This window comes from Urocampus carinirostris, chromosome 8 (assembly GCF_059441175.1).
Source record: "Urocampus carinirostris isolate Australia breed hairy pipefish chromosome 8, RoL_Ucar_1.0, whole genome shotgun sequence".
Classification (NCBI taxonomy): Eukaryota; Metazoa; Chordata; class Actinopteri; order Syngnathiformes; family Syngnathidae; genus Urocampus; species Urocampus carinirostris.
In genome coordinates this window covers 5,513,460-5,536,061 of record NC_142356.1, presented here as the reverse complement: position 1 = coordinate 5,536,061, position 22,602 = coordinate 5,513,460, and the positions used below count along the sequence as shown (strand labels likewise).

The window sequence follows — 22,602 nt, the reverse complement described above, 5'->3', positions numbered from 1 at the left end:
ATTCAATTCAAAGTGTTTATTGTCATATGCACAGTAAAGAACCATGTTTCCCTGCACAATAAAATTCTTACTTTGCTGTCCACACAGTTACCAGCGAAAATTAAAATAGAAACTAAGAAATGGTTGGCATTTCTTGAATCTCAAGACTTTAACTTTCCGAAGGAGATTTGGAATGATGCATTTGAGTGATTGGTGACATGGTACAGACACTGTTTCCGTACATGTCTGAGACACGTATTTGCTTCTTTGCAAGCTTTCGGAATGTTAAGGGGGTAATAAATTCGGTCGTACTGAACTTAAAAGTGCCGAAATCCTGTTGTACCAAAGGAGAATGACAAATAAACTTTTTCCTTGCGGGAAAAAAAACAAAAAACGGACTGTTTTGTCGCCGTTCCCATTGTAGCGCCTTATAATCCGGTGCGCCTTATGTATGGAAAATATAGGACCAAAAACTATTTTTTGGGGGTGCGCCCTGTTACCCGGTGCGCCTTATAGTGCGGAAAATACGGTACCATGTTATTACAATGTTATTACTATTAGTTTTTTCTAACCCAAACCCTTTTGTTGTTAAAGTACTGGTGTGTGTGTGTGCCCACAAATGCGTGTCATGTTTGTAGAGTCTAATCCCCATCTAGAATACAAAAGGCCATCCTTTTAGAGCGAGCGGTGCCACATGCCTTGTGCAAGATTCCTATTCTTCACCCGGCCACTCACCTCAGGTAATAACGTCAATATTTCATTCTCGCTTTGATTATTCTCGAATGCAGTTTTGCAGTCCGACACGTTGACTTTTGACGATTTCGAGGCATCGTCAAAACGCCGTCGTTATATAAATCAGACGTCTAGACGAGTCGTACAAATATGCGTGTTGATGTATAAAGTGTCTTGATGCGGAGTCAAGTGTGCGCTAGTTATATCGTGGAGTACCCCTCCGGTGTATTATTGACGGCGTTTTGAGGCGGGTCATAAATCAACGGGAAAGACAGACGACTGACTGTAATTGCGACTTGACGAAAAGTGTGTTTATTACCAGGCTCATGTTCTGTCAAATTATGCAAAAAAAACCAACACAAAATTAAAGAAAGAAAAAAAAAAAACAGAGAAAACTCAATTACAGCGGTGATCCAGATCCGGTGTCAGCAAAGTGTGGCCCGTGGGTCAAGTAGGGCCCCGCATTGCTTCTAGAATCTCTCGAGGAACTTTTTTTTGTATTATATTTTGTTTTACTCTGAAATGTTTTTTTTACTTGTACGTTTTAGAACAAATAAAAAAGTATTTTTGGCAATTTTTATTCTATAATTATGTTAGCGTTTTTACTGTAAGGCACACTTAAAAATCTCAAATTTGCACTGAACAATCCAGGGCCCATTATAGTCCGTAAAATATGTTTTTCATTATTTATGTCTATATGTATGCAGTAATATCAGTGTCTGAAATAACGTCTGAAAAGAAACAACCCCCCCCAAAAAACGCCTAAAGTTTTTTTTTTTTTCTTCAAATCAAACATTTGCTTTATTCCGATTTTGAAATGTTCGTTCGGTTTGGAAATTTTGGAATTTCGGTTTGTTTGGCAAATTGCATAATCGGCAGCCAATCAGAAGACTGCGTCGAATAACTTTGTGCATCCGGACTTTTCCGAGCGTTATAAGGTCGTGTATTTGCCTATTATTTTCCAAAGTAGACGCACAGAGAACACAAAAAATGGAGAAGTGGTTAGGAATCAAGCCAAAACCTCAGCCCCAGAAGAAAGATTCAAAAGAAGCTAACAAAATTGATGACGCTACAAAACGTAAACTTACATTAAAAGCATCGTGGGAAAAGGAGTTCATGTGGCTTGTAACAGATGACACAACATTGCATGAATGAAGATAAGTAAGTACAGGTACATACAAACAGCGGTCATATACAAGCAATGAATGTTATAAGTAGATTTATAATAAACTTATTTTGTTTCCAAGTGTTGTTCTGTTATATATTCTAATTATCAATCCTTAATACTTTGCAAAAATCCTTTTTTTTGCGATTAGTCGTCTTATTGTGTTTCAAGTTGTGAAAAATGGGGCAGGCAACTTTTCAGAGTTGTCTGTCCTGGTGTCCGCTCACTTTTTCTCATGAGTTTCAGACACTGGTAATATATATATATATATATTATATTATATATATATATATATATATATATATATTTATATATACACACACACACACCATTAAACCCATTTTGCCAAAATCAAACTCAAAATTAAAACCAATTCATTTTAACATAGGTTTTAAATGAATCAAAAATATTAATGTGGTCATAATAATTTGAAATGTGTCGTTAAAATAATTGTTTGAAAAAATACATCATCCAGGCAATTTGAATAGTTTCTCCTCAACTGACACGATTTGATATTTTTACAAATTAGTTACATTAAATGATGGACTTTTCTATTATTTTTTTGTTTTTTTCCCAATGATTATTTCCATTTTTTCAATGTTTCGGGGCATGGTTGATCATCATTTTGCCAAGACTGGTTAATTTTAATATCGTTATGTATATAGTTTTAGAAATTATATATATATAAATAACAACGTGGATACAATTGACATCCAAGATTATATTAATTGATGTAAAGAATACATTATTCATTCAATGTATATGTTTTCCAATTTAAATACCTATAATGGTATTTTCTATTTTATTTTAAAGGGTAGGATGCAGTTGGGAGACTGGTAGTGCTATGATATGATAACTATATTATTATCATGTTATATTAATTTATAATAGGCCCGTAGTTAGCCCACCCCTGGTTTACCCAGACCAGAGAAAAGTACTAGATTTCCCAGGAACAGATTTGCCAAAGTCTGCTTTGCTTCCGCTTTGCAGCAACAACACAATGTCGCTGTAGATTTCGTCTGCTTTTTTTCCAGTCTAGTAGTCGCTTTGTGTTGACTTAAGCTTTAAAATTTGTTTGAGGTGAAGTTGAGACACAAGTCAAAATATTTGCGCCACTTTTGAATTGCATCATTGAGTTTTTCTTTAAAATCCTTTTTTTTGGGTGTATTTTTTGGTCCATTGTTTTATTTCCAGGCATGAGGAGCTGCATAGTTTTTGTCTGCCTACTGGCTACAGTGTTCCCCTCATCTGTGAGTAAAACAAATCTAGATTTTTAGGGGCATTCTCTCACACTAATTTCCATTTTTGATTCCATACAGGTGGAAAATAACCGCCATGGAAAACATAAACCGATATACAAGGCCAAAGAAAAGGTAAAGCCAATCAGAAAGATGTTCTGTTTAGATTTTATATATATTTAAATTGGGAATATACATTTTTTTTTACCTTTTCAATAAAAAACAAGAAATAAAATTACAATCTTGCAAAAACAAAAGGCACTTTCTTAAAGGTAATTTTAAAACAACCTGATACAAAAATTAACAACCAGCTAGCTATTAATCGTTCTACTGTACCGGACAGTTTAATGGTGGCTGTTGGAATATCTGTTAAAATAAATCAATTTAAACATTTTGAATTTCAAGAAATAAATATGGATTGAAAGATAGAGAGACATAGAGACCTAGAGATACATATAAAGACAGACAGAGAAATAAAGATAGAGATATAGAAAAATGGATATAGAAAGATAGATAGAAAGGATAGATGAAGAGAGAGGTAGATTGCGAGTTCCAGAGATAGAAAGTTCAAGAGATACAGAAATAGATTGAGACAGAAAGAGATAGAGATAGACAGACTGAGAAATAAATAGAACAATATACTTTTGTAGTTTAAAATAGAAATCAAGAGATATAGATTGACAAATCCAAATAGTTCGATCAATAGATATTTAGATATAGAGGGACAGGTAGATAAATAGAAAGAGATGCAGATATACAGATTAAGATGAACATAGAAAGATTAATAGAGCCGGATAGAGATACAATATAGAGATATTGAGACAGAAAGATGGATAGATCAAGAGATAGATAGATCAAGAGAGAGCGATAGAGATAGATCAGGAGACAGTGATCGAGAGAGATTTTAGTTAGGATACAACATCTAGATCAATAAACAGCTCAAGAGATGGTTAAAGCGTGCTAAATAGAGTGAGATAAAAAGAAACCGATAATTAGATCACGATATAGATAGAACAAGAGAGAAAAGTCAAGATAGAAATCAAGAAATATCAATAAAGTTAGAAGATAGTTAGAAATAGAGATAGATAGGTAGGGATATAAATGTAGGTTAATAGATTGAGATAAGTATGCAAATAAATAGAGATAGAAAAGTAGAGGGATTAAGAGATAGATAGATAGATAAAGAGAAATCGATAGAGAAAAATGAATAAATAGATCACTAGAGATAAGTAGGGCTAGAGAGATACTTCAAGAGATGGAAATATTATGGAGATTGTTAGAGAAATAGACTGCGATAGAAATAGATCGAGAGATAGCACAAGAGATTGAGAGAAATCAAGAAAAATCATTATAGATTAAAAGATGGAAATAGATCAAGAGGTAGATAGTTAAAGAGATAATTAGAGATGAAGAAAGAGATAGATACAGATGAAGAGGTAGAGAGAGACAAAGAGATGGACAGAGATATAGTGGGTTAGAGACAGACGGAACGTTTAGGTAAAGTCAGTGTTGTTCAAGAGCAAATTAATATAGATCAAAACATGATTAAAAACTGCAAATGTTGTTGTTTTTCCCCTCTCAAAAAAAGGACTTAGTAAACGTTGAGTCCAAAAAGGCACCAGTCGTCCCAACTTTAGTGCCGGTCGAAGCCAGCAACTATGAGCAAGAAGAAAGTGAAGCTAGCTCGGAAGATAACGGCGCTATCGAGCAAGAAATATTTGAGACGACCGAAACCGAAATCAAGCCTGTCATGCTGAGTGAAGACCAACTCCTCAAGATGGACCAAGAAGTCAATGAAAGTGTAGACGAAGAGTTTGGATTGACAGACCAGATCCAAGAAGAACGAGTGAAAAACCAGACTGACAAGTTGGCCAAAGGAGATGAAGAGGAAGAAGAAAAGCTTCCTTTCACAGAGGAACCTGAAGGCAGCACAGAGTCCAAGATCCTGGACTATATTGGCGATAGTGCGGACGTGCAAACAGAAGAACACGTTTCACCATCGGATCTTCGAAAGGAAGAACATGAAGATGCGGCACAACATGAACAGATCCAAGACGGGGAGGCAAAATCCTCAGAAGTTGTGCCAGCTGACCAGATCGAAAGTCCTGTTGAGGACAGACCCGCAAGGAGACCTAAGAAGAACCAGAGAACAAGAAAACACTCACCACAAAGGGAGGAAAAACAAGAGGAACAAGGACGGAGCCAAGAGGAGCCTCAGGAGTTGGGAGGAGGACACAACAACAACAAGGCCAAGAGGAGGAGAGCGGGACAATGGGTATGGAACATTATCATTTTGGTTTGGAAAATATTTCCTGGCCGGGTTCAAAAGGGCGCAGTCCGAAAACCTTGGTCACTGAAACCAATGTTCATTTTTGTGTCAATGACTAACATTTTTATTTTAAACGTTTTAATTTAACATCGTACATTTGTACGCTATTAATTAAAGTATCGGTAATCCGCTTGCCTACCCCATAGATTGACATATTATTGTTGGATTTTATGGATCTGTAACAATAACCCTTAATTCTAATCCTAACCCTCTAACATTAACACTAGAATGAAAAAGAAAAGTGGAATTCTATGTAGCTCTAACACTAACCCTTGACCCTAATCCTAACCCCCTAAACTCTAGATTGATCTAATGTATAATTGTGGAATTTTATTTAAATCTAACAAAATCCCTTAACCCTAATCTTTAACCCTAGATTGGCATTTATTTATGAAGAAATGTTATGCAATACTAACTGTAATCCTTAATCCCCCCTTACACAAGATTAACGACTAATTGTGAAATTTCATGTAAATCTAACACTAACCCTTAACTCTAATCTTAGACCCAGATGCCAACCCTGGACTGACGTATAATTGTGGAAATTTATGTAGCTCCCTCATTAAACCTTAACCCTAATCCCCTAACCCTATATTGACATATAAATGTGGAAGTTTATTTAATTCAAACACTAACCCTTAACCTGAATCCGCAACCGTCCTAAACTCTAATACTATATTGGAGTTTTATGTAAATCTAACACTAGCCATTAACTCTATTCCTTAATATTCACCACTGGTCTTTATTCTGTTTAAACGCTAACCTTGAACTAACATATACTGTATTTTCACGACTATAAGGCGCACCGGGTTATAGGGCGCACCCCCAAAAATAGTTTTTGGTCCTATATTTTCCATACATAAGGCGCACCGGATTATAAGGCGCTAGAATGGGAACGTCGACAAAACAGTCAGATAGTTCAGTCAAACTTATTCCCCCCTTAACATTCCCAAAGCTTGCAAAGAAGCAAATACGTGTCTCAGACATGTACGGAAACAGTGTCTGTACGATGTCACCAATCACTCAAATGCATCGTTCTAAATATCATTACCTAGTTTCCATTTTATTTTTTGCTGGCAACTGTGTGGGCAGCAAAGTAAGAATTTTATTGTGCAGGGAAATGGGGTTCTTTACTGTGCATATGACAATAAACACTTTGAATTGAATTGAGTTTAAAAATAGACTCATCACAGAAACATCAAGATCGTTCTAAAACAAGATACCGGGAAAATAGAAAGCCGCATAGCATACCTAAGTTCTCTTGCAGCCATCACGTTCAATAATGATACGTAACCATGGTTTTCTTACAACCGTGAGTGTAGTAAATCCACGAGAGTCAAATATTTACAAATACAGAATAGTCAAAAATGTTTTCTCTATGCCGTAGTGCAACCCAACGTGTGATTCACATTCATCTTTTTCGGCCAATTGCAGGCTTTGTTTCGCCCCTTTAGCCTATGCGAGCCTGTATATGATAAAAAGGATCCGCCCCCTTTACCTCCGAATAACTTTAGCCAATAGTGACTGATTCAAATGATGATTGACACATTGGTTAGGAAATGAAACGCCGGTATATAAATCCCAGCATACACCGTGGACTTCGCCTTCGAGGGAAAATCTAGTCGGCGGCTGCTTGCCTTAGTTGCAAGACTTTGCGACTTAATATTGATCCATATATAAGGCGCACTGTATTATAAGGCGCATGGTCAGCTTTTGAAAAAAATAAAGGCTTTTAGGTGCGCCTTATAGTGCGGAAAATACAGTAATTGTGAAATTGTATGTAACCATAACCCAAACCCTTATATATATATATATATATATATATATATATATATATATTTAAAAAAGGTCAATACCCTGAACACATTTCTTTTAATAGAAAAAAAATAACTAAAGTATGTGTAATATTCAATCATTACAATACCAATTAAATATTTTTTCTAGAATAAAAATAATACTTTGAAAGGGCAACATCTACTGGAAAAATATTGAAAAATAAGAATAGTTATTACAATTCTAATACAAAAATATTTTTTTAAACTGAGAACAAATAAACCAGGCAAAATTATTACATCCAAAGTTAGAACAAAATATGGGAACAAAATATTTCATTCTCATGATTATTTTGCTATATGTATTTTTTATTCTTATTTCATTATCACCAACAGATATTTGTTGGTGATAGGAATGAGTGGAGAGGTGTTGTAAAAGCAAAGTGGGATGTTTGGACGCGTTCTAAGGGATGGGCAGGGCACCTGTATGCTGCGGCAGGGGTAAACCAGTGAAAGCTGTCAGGCCCTGCTGTTGAACACGAGAGTGTGTTGTGTCACCCTGACCCGAGTGACATGGCCGCTTTCTTGTGTACCATTTCATCTGGAGGGACGAAAGCATGACCAACTTGGGTGCCGAGGGGCTTAACTTGTTAGGGTGTTTGGACATTTGGGTTGGCCATGGTCCCCCAAATATTTTTGCGTGTGTTTTTAGCTACTTTTCCCCTTTTATTTTCTTCATTTTTGTGTTTGTCTTGCTGTCATTCACCCCTCTCGACCAGGGTAGATAGATAGATAGATAGATGTCTAGATAGATGTCTAGTTAGATAGATGGATGTCTAGATAGATGCCGAGATAGTTGAATAGATGCCTAGATAGGTAAATGCCTAGAGAGATAGATGTCTAGATAGAGAGATAGATGTCTAGATAGAGAGATAGATGTCTAGATAGATGTCTGGATAGAATACTAGATAGATATATGTCTAGATAGATAGATGTATAAATGTCTAGATTGATAGATGTATAAATGCATAGATGTATAAATGTCTAGATAGATAGATGTCTACAAAGATGGATGTCTAGATAGATATAGATGTCTAGATAGAGAGATATAGGTGTCTAGAAAGATAGATAGATGTCTAGATAGGTAGATAGATGTCTAGATAGATAGATGTCTAGATAGATAGATGTCATTATACTATATTAAACCCTCAATTTTCGCAGATTTACACAGCTAAAATGTCAAAAATTAAGAAAAAGGGCAAATATATATATGTGTGTGTATAAAACTTTGGGAGATTCTGTTGCTGCTAAAGGTGATTTTTCATTGCACTTTTGTTATAATGAACTATTTGATGCACAATTATGACAACTTACCCCAATGTCCGAGCAGTACGGTCTAAATATTTTTTGCCTATTTATCCTTTTATCTTGTTTCCTTTTTACGCGTTGACCCTGGAGTGCTATGCCTAATCTTGTGAAAAATGTTCACTAGGTTGTTGTCAATGATTAAAAAGACAAAATGATTCAATACAATCTAAAATCGAAAAAAATCTAAAAATCTAAAAAAATAAAAATCCAATTCTTTTTTTTTTCTTTTAGGCCCAGACACTCTTCCATTTTTTGAATCCAATGTAACCCCAAATAAGAAAATAAATGCTCCTCCTGTTCTACATTATGGTAATCAATGTGTGCTGCCGCCCTCAAGAGGAGGACAGAGTTATTACATGCACCCCTCCTGAAATAAAACATCACAATTAAGGTTTTAACACATTCGGACAAGGATCAGGTGAAAATGAGTATTGCTAGCTATCAATATTGATGCTTATTTATCAAGTTTATTTTAAGTATCTGTCTTCGTTCCCCTTTAGTGGCTATTCACAGTTGGATATTAGAAACAATATTGGGATTTAGATATATAAATAATGTGCTAGTGAAACAGTGGTATTGATCATTGCTAGGTTTTGTACATTCGTGGACAAATTCAAGCTTTTTTAAGGACTTTCCAATTTCTCAAGTACCTTTAAAAAAAAAAAATCGATCCCGTGTGAATCATGCATTTTGCAAAGCCACAAATATATTTTCGATTTATATATCGATTTTTAATCATTTGTGTGCTTTTATCTAGACATATGTATTTTAGATCTTGACTAAATCACGAATATATTTACTTTTTGGACAAATCTCTCCCCATATTGGGTAAAAATGACTGATATGCAGCTTACATTTTCAGTTGCAGGAAGTTCTTTCCATTACAATTTTTTGCATGTCCCATCATAAATATTGATAATCGATTCGTCATTCTTGCACGAATACATACAGACGCTGCCCTACTTACGAACGAGATTCCGGACGATCATTTGTAAGTTAAATTTGTTCGCAAGTTGCTTCAGTGCTATAATTCATATGTTTAAGGTTAATATAAGTATGTTTAAGGCGTAACCTGTATTGTTTTGTACTAAGAAAATAAACATTTAATAAAATAATACGCTCTATAAAGATAAAGTTAAGTTTAACTTACTTTTGGAAGATGCGCTTCAAGAGTAAGGCGACTTCCTCCTTCGTGGTAAAAAGTGGCCGAAAAAAAGCGATCCAACCATTTTCTCAACCGCATCAAGCTTTCTTATTCCACTTTCGTTTTAAAAGAAATGGCTTGCCTCTTTTTTACACTTTACACCAACCATATCGAATGGATGCACGAGATATTAAACAATAAAAATGTCAAAGTTCTTAGTATAGACAGTGGTGGAAGCCGAATTTCTTCTTCGGGATGGATGGTGGGTGATCTCTCACAGTAACAGTGGAACGAGGCACTACAGTGATGTCCTGTACTCGGAAAAAGTTGCATATATTACAAAATCTACAAAAAAACTACAAAAAACTCCCAAAATACAAAAAAACTACAAAAACTTACAGCAATGTCCGGATATTTTTCAACACCCCGGAAAAAATGTTCGTATCTACCGTTTTTCGCAAGTCAAATGGTCGTAAATAGGTGAGCGTCTGTATTTCATAGTTCCCCGTTTAGGTGTTGCATGCGCCTGTTCTATTGTGCGCAACCCCGTAGGGGACGATGACACTTCATAGGACAAGGCCACACAAACTAATGCCAGCTGCCGTTAGTTACAAGAGAAAAAGAAATGCAATGGCAAAGTGAAGCCACCAGTGAGCAGTGTTGGCATCAATTCCAAGCAGACTTGTTGAGAAACATGACAACAATTTCAAGCATTTACAAGCACTCAACCCAAAATTCAAGCACTTACTCTATGGAGAAAATTAAAATTCAAGCATTTTCAAGGATTTCAAGCACCTGTCCGAACCCTGTTTTCAGTGTGGATGAGCTTCCTTCAGATCCCTTTCCTCACATGGTTAGTCTGAGCCTTCTTATTCATATATTAATTTATTATTTATTTCGTTTGAACCGCTGTGTATGTCTGTGCATGTTCCCTTTTGGGTTGTTGGGTGGGGGAAAGGTTTTGGGAGGGTGCGTTTTAATTTCTTATCGTACATCCAATGTCTTTATGCGGAACTTTGAGTTGGAATTCGTCTGAAAAGTGCTATTCTGATAAATATGGATTCTATTTCCTTTATCCAGGGCCCTCTCGTAGGAGTGAACCCAGTGCAAATAAGAGCCAAGGTGGATCTGTACCCGAGCGCCAGGTCCTCTCCTCCCCCTGAAGCGCCTCCTGGTTGGTGTCTAATCCATCAGCATTCTACACATTGAGTCGCTATCCAAACTGTCTGCCAATCTGCTGAGAAAAAAAAGAAAAGAAATAATCAGCCTGAGCAAAGCTATTCTTCCAAGGCAAACAAAGCTCAAGGAGAGAATTAGGTTGAATGGAATCATCGGGCCAGCCAGATGGAATGTGGTGGAGGATGCCGTGTTGTGCTTGCAGCTCTCGGTGCATTTAGAATCTGCGGGGTGTGACCAGTGTTCCCTCTAAGCTGTGCGCGTGCGCAATTGCGCACTGCTTGCGCATTCTCGGCGCACAAGAAAATCTCACCAGCGCACAAAAATGAAGGCTCAAAATTACTTATTAAGAAGCGACTTAAGTCAAAGTTACAGTGCATGAAGTCAAAAATACACGGGTTCCCCTGACGTTGTGTCCTAAATGCGGTATTTTGAAGTCGAACGAAGTTGAGTAAAGTTAGTAGAGTATGTCGAGAACCGGCTTCTTCGGCTCGGCTCACTAAAAGGAACCTCTTTCGGGTCCTAAACGGCTCTTCAGGTTGTTTTTGTTTCTTTAATCCCAACATGACCAAATATTAAGTAAAATTATGCACAAAATGACTTAAAGGAAGGGGGGGAATAGAACGAAAAAGAAAAAAATACCAAAATGAAAAAGTAGTGAAAAGCTGAAAAAAAGGAAACAAAAGGAAGAGAAAAAAATAAGGAAAAATTTAGAAAAAAGCCAGAAAAAAAGAAAAGAAAGAAATGTGGGAAAAAAGTAAATAGAGAACAAAAAGAAAAAAGTAACAGCTCGGAAAAAATAAACACAATGAGATTTTTTTAAAAGGAATTTTTAAAAAAAAGTCGAAAAAAAAACACAGAAAAAAGAAGAAAAAGTTTGTGTTGCATTCAAATCATTTCCAATTCTATCAAGTGAATCTTGTTGCCAACATTGTACTTCCACTCAAAAATGTGATTAAATACAGTTGTGTATCGTGCAACCGACTAAATAAGCCCCCAAAAATGTTAATATTATGCGACAAAATATATCAGGAAATAAAAAGAAATGGATATCTTGTGAAAGAATTGTAAGAACAAACGACGTTTGTAGGCAATCGTACATGAGTCAGAACATTGGGTGTGACATGGTTTCCAAATTCAAGCACTTTCAAGCCTAATTTTTAATTTCTAGTAGCTTCAAAGGAAGAAATCCTGCAGCAAACAAAAAACGTTTTGTTTTTTGTTGTTGTTGACTTTGATGACTAAAATAAAGTCGCTACTGCTAGCTAGCACATAAGTGCGATGTTGAACTGTTCCCGTACATGATCTATGATCTTTTTGTGTCAACGAGCTGCTATAAACTGACATGAATTCTGCCATTCTGCTTGAACAATGCACAAGCAGCTTCAATGTGTCACACCTGTTTACAAACATGGAAAAAGGCTTTATAGGTGTTGGTTGATAATTAAGTTGGTCAAGTAGACATAGCCCACTGTACTAAATTACTCTATAGTCAAAGTAACTAGTTACCGGAGAAATTATTTATTTCTGTTACTTTAAAAGTAGGCTGATGTAGGTCAAAGAATTTGAAACTTTGAGTCAGTTGGATAGAGAAGAACAGACTGGTCGTTGTGTTATAGAACCTTGTCATATTTATAGTACCTCACCAGGAACAGATTTGTCCTACACTTGAAGCGCAACAAAAATAAACAGTAAACAATTCAATGCAATTACAATCAGCAGTAAACAATAAATAGTGAGTTTAACAAATTTAATCAAACTCACAACCTGAGACAACTGGTCAAGTAGACATAGCCTACTGTATTTTCTTTACAACAAAAGTCAACTGTAACACTATATAAAGTGAGTTTCACTCTATAGAATAAATCAAACTCTCTAGTCAGACAACTTCTCAGGTAGGCATATGCTATGCATTTAACAATGCAGTGTAAAATAAATAAATCAAACTCTCAAAATCTAAAAAACTGGTCAAGTAGAATTAGATAACTGCACTTCAAATATTTTGTTCACAACCAAAGTCAACAGTAAAACAATATAAAGTGATTATCCAATCCCTTTCCTGTGTGTTGTTAGTGGCTTGATAACATAAGAACTACATTACCTATAACGGAACATTGTTACTGAGCAATGCGGAGTGTTTGCGGAAGAAAAAGAAAGAAAGAAAGTACTGTATGTATGAAAGCAGAAAATGAGCCAAAATTCGACTTATGTAAATGATATTGATTTCTCCGAAGCAGAGTGCATTCAATCTTTTGAAATCTTAGAGACTGCTGATCTCTTGTTTTTTGATTTACTTATTCTAATGTATATTTTTTTTCTGTACTTCAGGGGATCTGTGTATAAATTGGTTAAAATAGAATAGTAAATAGTTACGATTGTTTTGTATTTTTAGGGATTATTTGGAGTTGGTCGACTTTTAATCTGTTCAGTGTGTATAAAGCTAAAATAGTTTTGTGTTTTACACTTTTTTGGGGACATTTGTGAATAGTTTTATTTATAAGCTTGTGTTTTGCACGGATCGCCTGCAGGGATCTCCTGCAAAACCAGTGCATAATGTTTTATTATTATTGAATAAATATCATTAAAAAACAATAAATCTGAGGAACCATTTGGCAGTCGAAGGAGCCAGCTCTTCTCAGTGAGCCGAGACAAATAAAGCCATTTTTTTTTAAATAGAGCTGTGCTCTCGGGTGTGACCAGTAGGAAGCGGTGACGCTTCACATAACAACTCCATAATGACAATACACAAGAGCAGTCTATAGAGTCAGACTGCCAAAAACCATGGTATTGGCAACAATTTCAAGCATTTTCAAGCAATTCACCCAAAAGTATTTTCCTGACCTTGAAATCACAACATTAAAATTCAAGCATTTTTAAGGTTTTCAAGCACCTGTACAAACTCTGAATCTGTATTTTTCCTGGTTTTAGATCCCTGCGATACCTTCCGCTGCAAGCGAGGAAAAATGTGCAAACTTGATAGTGAGAATAAACCAAATTGCGTGTGCCAAGAACCTTCTCAATGTCCTGCCAGCTTGAATGAATTGGATCATGTAAGTATATAATAATTTGATTGGAAAATACTTGTTTTTCTGGAATTATGTTTTTATGTTTTTCTGTAAATGTTAAATATTTTTTATTATTTTATTATTTATCATTTCCACATATTTTATTTGCAGTAAAAAATAATAACTAAAATTGCTTTACGAAGAATTGTTTTAATTAAATAAAAATGAATTATTAAACAATTTAAAATATTTTTATCTAAAATGAACAATAACTAACATGAGCAAAATGATCTTCATAGAAAATGTTATTCAATTATCATACAAACATGTGATTATTAAAATATTAATAACATATTTTTCTAAAATTATGACTAAAATGAGCTTTTGTCAAGAAATTAAATGAAAAAGTATTGTCAATAATGAATACAAACAATGAAATTTCTATTATTGATAATGATTTTCTGCATTTTAATTATTGTTTCTCAGGAATTTAGTAATTTATAATGTGAAGTAACGTAATTTATACTACTATATTTTTGTTATAATTACATAAAAATAGTATTTTTTTAAAATTGGTATATTTTAAGTATTTCTCTTATGTTAGGGAAATATGATATAATAATCTCTTTGTTGTGTGATAAAGACATTAACAACAATTATTTCATTAACATTTTACAAATATTTAAAAAAAAAAAACAAATAAAAAATGTTGAATGAAAAATAAATAAATGCATTAAAAAAAAAAATATATATATATATATATATATATATTTCTATATACAGGATTTCTTTTGTAAAAATATGAATGAATAATTATGAAATCATATATTATTGCTCATCGATTATCTGCACCACTTCTCAGTAGGGTCGCGGGTATATATAATTATTATAACAGTAATTATCTTATATTTTTTTAATAAAAATTCAGAAATTAAATTGAATTATAAGAGTAATAATATAAAATATTACAATACCAATTAAAATGTTTTAGGGGAAAAAATCAACTAAGTGTTAATATTAATCTAATGGCGCGAATTAAGAAAAAAATTGCATATTACCAATATTATAATCATTAAAATACGAATAAACCTTTTTCAAAAACAACTAAAATGTGAAAATCACTACTGGAAAAAAAAATAAAAACAATTCAAAATAAATATCATTATTACAATGCTAATTGAAATATTTTTGGAAAATATGATACATTAAATATACAAATAAAAATCTATTACAAATAAGAAAAAGGCAACAACTATTAATTTTACAATACAAATTCAAATGATTCTCAAAAGGAATCAAAATATTTTATATAATTTTAACTAGGACAATTAAAATAATGCTGAAATTACACATAATCATAACAATAATTCAAGCAATTCCTAAAATAAATAATTTGATTCGAAGAATTATTTTGTAAGAAAAATACTAAATAATCAAATTGTTTTAAGAATGGAGCAAGATTTAAACACTTGATCATATTTTTGTACCCCTTCTCTTCAAAATATATTTTTTATTTATTTATAGGGATTATCTGCCAAACAAGACAACCTTTCCATATGATCGTTTCCTTTTTTTGCAGGTTTGTGGGACAGACAACAAGACGTATGACACTTCGTGTCAACTCTTTGCCACCAAATGCAACCTGGAAGGCACCAAACGTGGACACAGACTTCATTTAGACTACACCGGTCCTTGCAAATGTGAGACCACGTAAAAAAAATGAGGGTTCCCCAAACAATTTTTTTCCCATCTGTATCCGATAAAATCCTGCTCCTCAAGACTGATACCCAAAAACCGATCACTATGGGCGCTATAATTATCGTGTTGAGAAACATGGCAACAAATTCAAGCATTTACAAAAAGCTTGGGAAGAGAGAACCAAAAGAAGAAAAAAAAAAGACGAAAAGAAGTCCTTTCACATTATAACCTCCTCACGGATGCCTATCATGTCATTGGGATGGCATATAACTTCCTTGTTATCCTTTCCTCTCAGTTTAAATCTAGGCTTAAAACACACTTATATTCCATAGCTTATGAACAACCTATATTTCATGTTGAAAATCCTTCATTTTCCTCATGTTGAGGTTTTTGAGGTTTTCCTTGCCTTCATGAAGGTTTTAGATCAGGGGATTGAGTAATAATAGCCTACAGTTTGCAATAATCTGTGGTCTGTGCAGCCATTGAAGAGTCCTAGTGATTAAGGGTTATACAAATAAACTTGACTTGACAATCCACCTCAAATCCAAGCACTTATATAGTATATCCTTGAAAAACAAAATTAAAATTCAAGCATTTTTAAGGATTTCAAGCACCTGTACAAACCCTGCTTTAAGTGAGGATGAGCTTCCCTCAGGTCCCTTTCATCACCTTACCCTTCCCAACATTGACACATAACTTACGCCTATCACATATTCTTCCAAACTCCGTTACCAACCTTCTCAATGTTTCCTCAGAATCAGCCACAAGCGCTGTAGCTCAGGAGGTAGAGCGCTCGTCTTGGGATCAAGGGATCCCAGTTCGAGTCCCGGCTCCTCCGTGTTACATGTCGAAGTGTCCTTGGGTAAGACACTGAACCCCCAATACCCCCAATAAGCAGGTTAGCGCCTTACATGGCTGCAAGGCCGCTGTTGGGAAATGTGAAGCACACAGTAAAGCGCTTTGGGAAGTCATTGACTTGAAAGCTCTATATAAATGCAGATCATTTCATTTCCTCACATGGTTAGTCTGAGCCTTGCCATAATCTCATTCATCCATCCATCCATTATCTGCACCGCTTATCCTCAGTAGGGTCGCAGGGGTGCTGGAGCCCATCCCAGCTATCTCTGGGCAGTGGGCAGGGGACACCCTGAACTGGTTGCCAGTCACAGGGCACACAGGAACAGACAATTTGTTCGTTCATTCACACTTAGGGACAATTTGAACCAGCCAATTAACCTAAAATGCATGTTTTTGGAATGTGGGAGGAAACCAGAGTGCCCGGAGAAAACCCACCCAAGCACGGGGAGAACATGCAAACTCCACACAGGAAGTTCAAACTCATGACCTCAGAACTGTGCCGCACACGCGCTAACCACTGCGCCGCCGTGCTGCCCTAATCTTATTCATTTATTCATTATTTATAATAAATTTGAATGACAGAGAAAATTTGGAAGTATCGGGCCATAAATAACCCTCGTCCTTGTCTTATCTAGTGCTCCCTCCGTGTGTGGACAGCGAGCTGGTGCAGTTCCCACTCCGAATGAGGGATTGGCTGAAAAACGTGCTTCTGCAGCTCTACGAGCACGATTCCGTATCGCACGGCTACCTCACGGCCAAGCAGCGTTTCCGAGTGCGTTCTAATTTCGCAAAAAGTTCGAGATTTCATATCCATCACCCTCCAAATTTTTTGTCGTTGCCAGGTCAAGAAAATCTTTGAGAGCGAGAGACGTCTTCACGCCGGGAATCACTCGTCTGACCTTCTGGCTCTTGATTTTGAGAAGAACTACAACATGTACATTTACCCGGTGCACTGGCAGTTTGCTCAACTAGACCAGCATCCAACTGACAGGTCAGTTTTACTGAAAACTCCAACCGGGGAAAAACCTAACTTCGTATTTTCCGCACTATTAGCTGCAATAGTATTTTGTGACATATTTTTCATACAGAAGGCGCACCGGACTATAAGGCGCACAGAGTTAAAACTACTCTAAAGGCTAGAGTTGCACAAAACAAAAGTACTATAATTTCTCATAGATTGATCAGTCAGAAGATATTACTGATCATTCTATACAATTGCATAACTTTGAATGCAACAGGAATTAAACCCAGATCACGGGGTGGAGTGAGCCAGATCCCGTTCACAGCTTAAGGCAAGTTGAATTCAAGACTTAAGACTTTTTTAAATGCCTTTGAAATCAAATTTAGATAGATACTTTATTCGTCCCCGAAGGGAAATTCACACTTCCAGCGGTATCCTTGTGTTGAAAAATAAAATAATAGAATAAAAATATAGAATACAAAAATACTCAATATAACTTTGCTATAGAGTATTTAAATAGTGCTACGGAAAATACAAACTGTAATAAAAATAGGGTAATAGGCAAATGTGGGGGTGGGGTTTAATGTGGGCTTTTACTCCCCCGGGTGGAGTTAAAGAGCCTCATTGCATGAGGAAGAAATTATCTCCTCTGTCTGTCCATGGAACAAGACTGTGACAGCAGTCTGTCGCTGAAGCTGCTCTTCCGTTTGGAGATGCTGTGTAGTGGATGTAATGAATAATTTAAGAACAAGTCAACAAATAAAAAGACAATTGATAAAAAACAAAAAACAAACACTGCATGAATTAGAGGCAATTTTAAACAGATGTTTATTTTAAAAATGTTTTGAACACGTTTTGGTCCAGTTGAAAACTTTAAATTTAAAAAATCGTAGCACCGTCCTGTCAAGGTTAAAACTTGAGATTGTATTAGGAAGAAAAGAACACACTCTGAGTTGGAGATGAAGGTTTTTGATATCCCTTCCAAGATCTGCTTCCAAGATCCCCTCAGGAAGGAGTCCCGCTCCTCCTATGGCTAAAGACTCATTTATCGGAAAGCACAGGCATAGAACAACACATCTGATTGGCTTAAGGGAGGTCACATGTATGCAAGAAAATAATCTGATTGGTTTAGACCATGGGTGTCAAACTCAATAATAAAGAGGACCAGAACTCAAACCACACCTTTGGCCACGGGCCGAACAGGATAGTTATTGAATACACTTTACTTTTTTTTTTAAATAGATAAATAAATATGAATTTAAAACAGTCGGGAATATTATTCCAGAATAAACAAACTTAAACATTAAATGAATTAAAAATCGTTGCTCTCCATAAAAATACCTCCTGTCAAAACTATAAAAAATATGAAAAAACGGAAAATATAAATAACATTTGTGCTTTTCACTTTGGGAATTTGCTTTAGTGAAAAACATCTTCATATTCTCCTTTAACTCTTCAACTTTCTGTATATTTTCTCTGGATTCAAGTTTTTTCAGCTTACTCTGAAGTTTTGTCTTGTAGTGCTGTTTTACATAAAATTCCTTAATTACGGCCACAAAATCTCCACAAATAAGACACAAGGGTTTACCGCCAATGTCAGTTAACATAATTTTCTCGGCCATTGTGGTTTTTGGTATTCGAGTATAATTTGAAAGTGTTCAGGGTTTCATGGACCCGGGGCATTATAGTAAATGTATATAAAAGGACTTCGCGGGCCGGATATAATTGTACGCCGGGCCGGATGTGGCCCGCGGGCCGTGAGTTTGATACCTGTGGTTTGGACAGAAAATACATGAAAAAATAAATGAAGTGAATAATGCCTGTCGCTAGATGGCGTGTGAACATAATAAATGAGCAGTAAGAAGGGTGAAACGTTGTGACACAAAAGGTAAAATGCGTCACTGTCAAAAGAAAGGAATGTAGGGAGGAAAGCTCTTCCCCCGCACTTCCCAGCACCAAAGCGAAGGCCATCTTGATTCATAGTTAGCGGGCCCCAAGAGGATACATTTGTTGCAAGAATACAAACAGTACCTGGATATAATGTTTGGCGTTGTTAAGGCACTTTTGAGGATAAAAGAATACAAAGGCACATACAAACTATAATCAAACTATAATTTCCCTTACACCTCCAAAGTTTAGGAAATGGAAAACGATACATAAAAAATATGTTTACAGTCCATTATGTATGCAGCTTGTTGCTCCCTTTTTTCGTGTGTTCATATCAATTTGTGGCGTTGCCACAGTAGCAGACCATTTTACCCATGTTTTTTTTCAAAAACATAACACTGCTATATTCATGACTAATTTTGAGTGTAGCATCGTTGGAATAACATGTCTATTGCATAGAATCCTATTCAGATTATCGTAATATATTTATAGTTTTATTTTATTCTTAATAATTACATTTATTTTTGAATTTCCTAATTTTAGATTCATTTTTAACATCTTATTAATGAAACTTGATTAATAGTTTTATTTCTACTTTATTTTAAAACATTTTTTAGTTGTTTTAAACAATATATCGATACATTTTTTAATTTAATATTTTTATTGTTTTTTTTTTTTTTTTAGTTTTTTATTGGTATTACCATAATTATTTATGTAATATTTATTTAGTAGACTAAATTCGTTTTGTACCAATGTAGGTTATTAAGGATTTTAAAAGATTGCAAAAAGAATTCTATTTCTTTCCGATTATATTTTTAATTTTATCGTCCCGGGGCAGACTCCTGTCCCACTCGGAACTGGCCCCTCTTCGGGTCCCCCTGGTCCCCATGGAGCACTGCACCTCCCGTTTTTTCCAAGAGTGCGATGCCGACAAGGACAAGCAAGTGTCTCTCACCGAGTGGACTTCCTGTTTCGGGATCCAGAACCGTAAGACCGCAATCAATTTCACCGCTTATCCTCGGTAGGGACGCGGGGGTGCTGGAGCTCATCCCAGCAATCATCGGGAAGTGGGCAGGGGACACCCTGAAATGGTTGCCAGCCAATCGCAGGGCACACAGGGACAGACAACTCGCTCGCTCGTTCACACCTAGGGACAATTTGGACCGGCAATCCACCTGAAATGCATGTCTTTGGAATGTGGGAGGAAACCGGACTGCCCGAAGGAAACCCACGCAAGCACGGGGAAAACATACAAACTCCGCACAGGAAGTCCGGTAGCTGGATTTGAACCCACACAGGAGGTTCCCAAGACCTTAGAACTGTGCCTCACACGCGCTAACCACTGCGCAGCCGGGCTGCCATAACAAATGTTGATATTTTTTTAAAACGCTTTTTGCCATTGACGGATAAAGACGTCAAAACTGTATTTTTTTGTTGAAGTAGACTTGGAGTGATTGGGTAAATCATAATTTTGTGTTCGGATTGTCTATGATCTACTTTGCGTTTCTTCTTTGAACAAATTCAAGCAATTAATCGCAAACATTTTATGTCCTTACAGATGACATCGACGTCAACCTTCTCTTCTGAGACGACTTTCAGTAGCTTTTCACACCAAGCTTCTGTATACGGACACACATTTAGAGGCAAATCTTTTAGAATTTCTAAAGAAAAAAAATAAATTTAAAGGTATATCACCATTTCAGTATTGGAATAAAGGGAGTAAAAATGAATGCAAATTCATGCACAGCAAAATATTCGCTAGGTTTGTCTTGACCCAATTTTTAAATGTTAAATGGTCTTCGTTTATATAGCGCTTTTCATGTCAATGAAGACCTCCCAAAGCGCTTTACAATGTGCTTCACACTTACCCATTCACACACACACTCACACACCAATAGGGAGTCAGCCATACAAGGCGCCTACCTGCTTATTGGGGGAATTAGGGATTCAGTGTCTTGCCCAAGGACACTTTGACATAACACGGAGGAGCCGGGAATCGAACCTGCATTCTCTTGATCCCAAGACGAGCGCTCTACCTCCTACTAAAGTGTCATAGTCCTTTGATGTCGGCAGTCGATTAAAAAAGTACCACAATATTATAATCTTCTGCAGTAATTAGAAGCAGCCAAGCTGTGCAGTTCTAGCACCCTCTGGTGGCGTGTTTAGTGCGGTATAATTTGAACTAGGAATGTTTTGATCAGTTTGGATGTTTATGACTCCCATCAGTTTTGTTGCTGCTTTTTTAGAACAAAAAAACAAGCTTTACATTTTTTTATAGCTCTGTAACAGTCGAAACTTGTTTTTAGTGGAGGATGTGTTGCACCGTAATGACTGTAATTACCGCTGAATAGATCCTTGACGTGATTTTATATCGGGAAATTGTTACTTTCGTTAACATAGAGGTTGTGTTTGTCAATAAAAGCTAAATAGAACAAACGACATGTGATCTTGTATCCTGTTTTTGTTGTGTGCGTCAGCAACAATCTGAAAAGTTAATGTTGGGGTAAAAATAACCCAATTAAGTCCCATCCACAACTTGGGTTCATTTGTTTTTTAACCCTTAATTTGAATAAAGAAATAATTCATTCTATTATTCATATTTTTATATTCAACTTCTTATTATTTTCATTACTTTTTATTGTTTGATTTAAAAAAAAAAATCACTTGTTGAGTGTGGTCTGTAGAGCCCTTTGAGACTTCTTGTGATAACAAACAAGCCAGGATCAGTTTCATTGGTTAGTTTTATAACTGGTGTGAGAAAGCCTTCAAAATAATTTAATGGATAAATACTATAGTAATATTAACTTTTTAATTGTATTACTATCATCAGGATTTTTTAAAATCTTTTTTTCCTATTTAATTGCCTTTAAAATACTATATTTTAATTTTTTTTCTACATTTTAAAATGAGGAAAATATGCCATAAAACAAACAAATCTTTGACAGACATTTATTAGGATTATAATATTACAGTTTCAATTCGATAAGTATTACTTATTTTATCGTTATTATTGCCGTTAAAATAGAATATTTTCATATTTGTTATACATTTTTATCTTTTTTAAACTAAAATGAGGAAAATAACTAATAAAATGTGTCGGGACCAGAACGGAGACCGGACCCATTCGCGTATCGTTTCTCACAAGTTTTATTGGGAAGAAGGGAAAGGATTGCACACACGATCCGGTGATCGCTGGTCGCGAGGAGCAGGTCGCTCTGAACGCGGAAGTGGGACTTCCGTGGCGAGCGATGGCGGTGTTGGGAACCGAAACAAGTGGAAAGCCAGGAGAG

General features: G+C 35.7%; 2 protein-coding genes across 2 annotated transcripts in view; one reads left to right on the top strand and one right to left on the bottom strand.

Annotated features, from left to right (window-relative positions):
- LOC148360555 (uncharacterized) overlaps positions 1-22,602 on the bottom strand; it is a 79,984-nt gene that overhangs the window by 27,630 nt on the left and 29,752 nt on the right. The gene's annotated exons all lie outside the window — the stretch shown is intronic.
- On the top strand, positions 646-21,751 carry LOC148360556 (uncharacterized). Its single transcript, XM_088341416.1, has 11 exons — positions 646-719; positions 3,071-3,126; positions 3,196-3,249; positions 4,703-5,389; positions 10,808-10,901; positions 13,832-13,953; positions 15,488-15,608; positions 17,100-17,236; positions 17,307-17,455; positions 20,151-20,299; positions 20,871-21,751. Exons 1-11 carry the CDS (start codon positions 674-676, stop codon positions 20,897-20,899), a joined length of 1,644 nt encoding a protein of 547 aa, XP_088197542.1. The 5' UTR covers positions 646-673; the 3' UTR covers positions 20,900-21,751.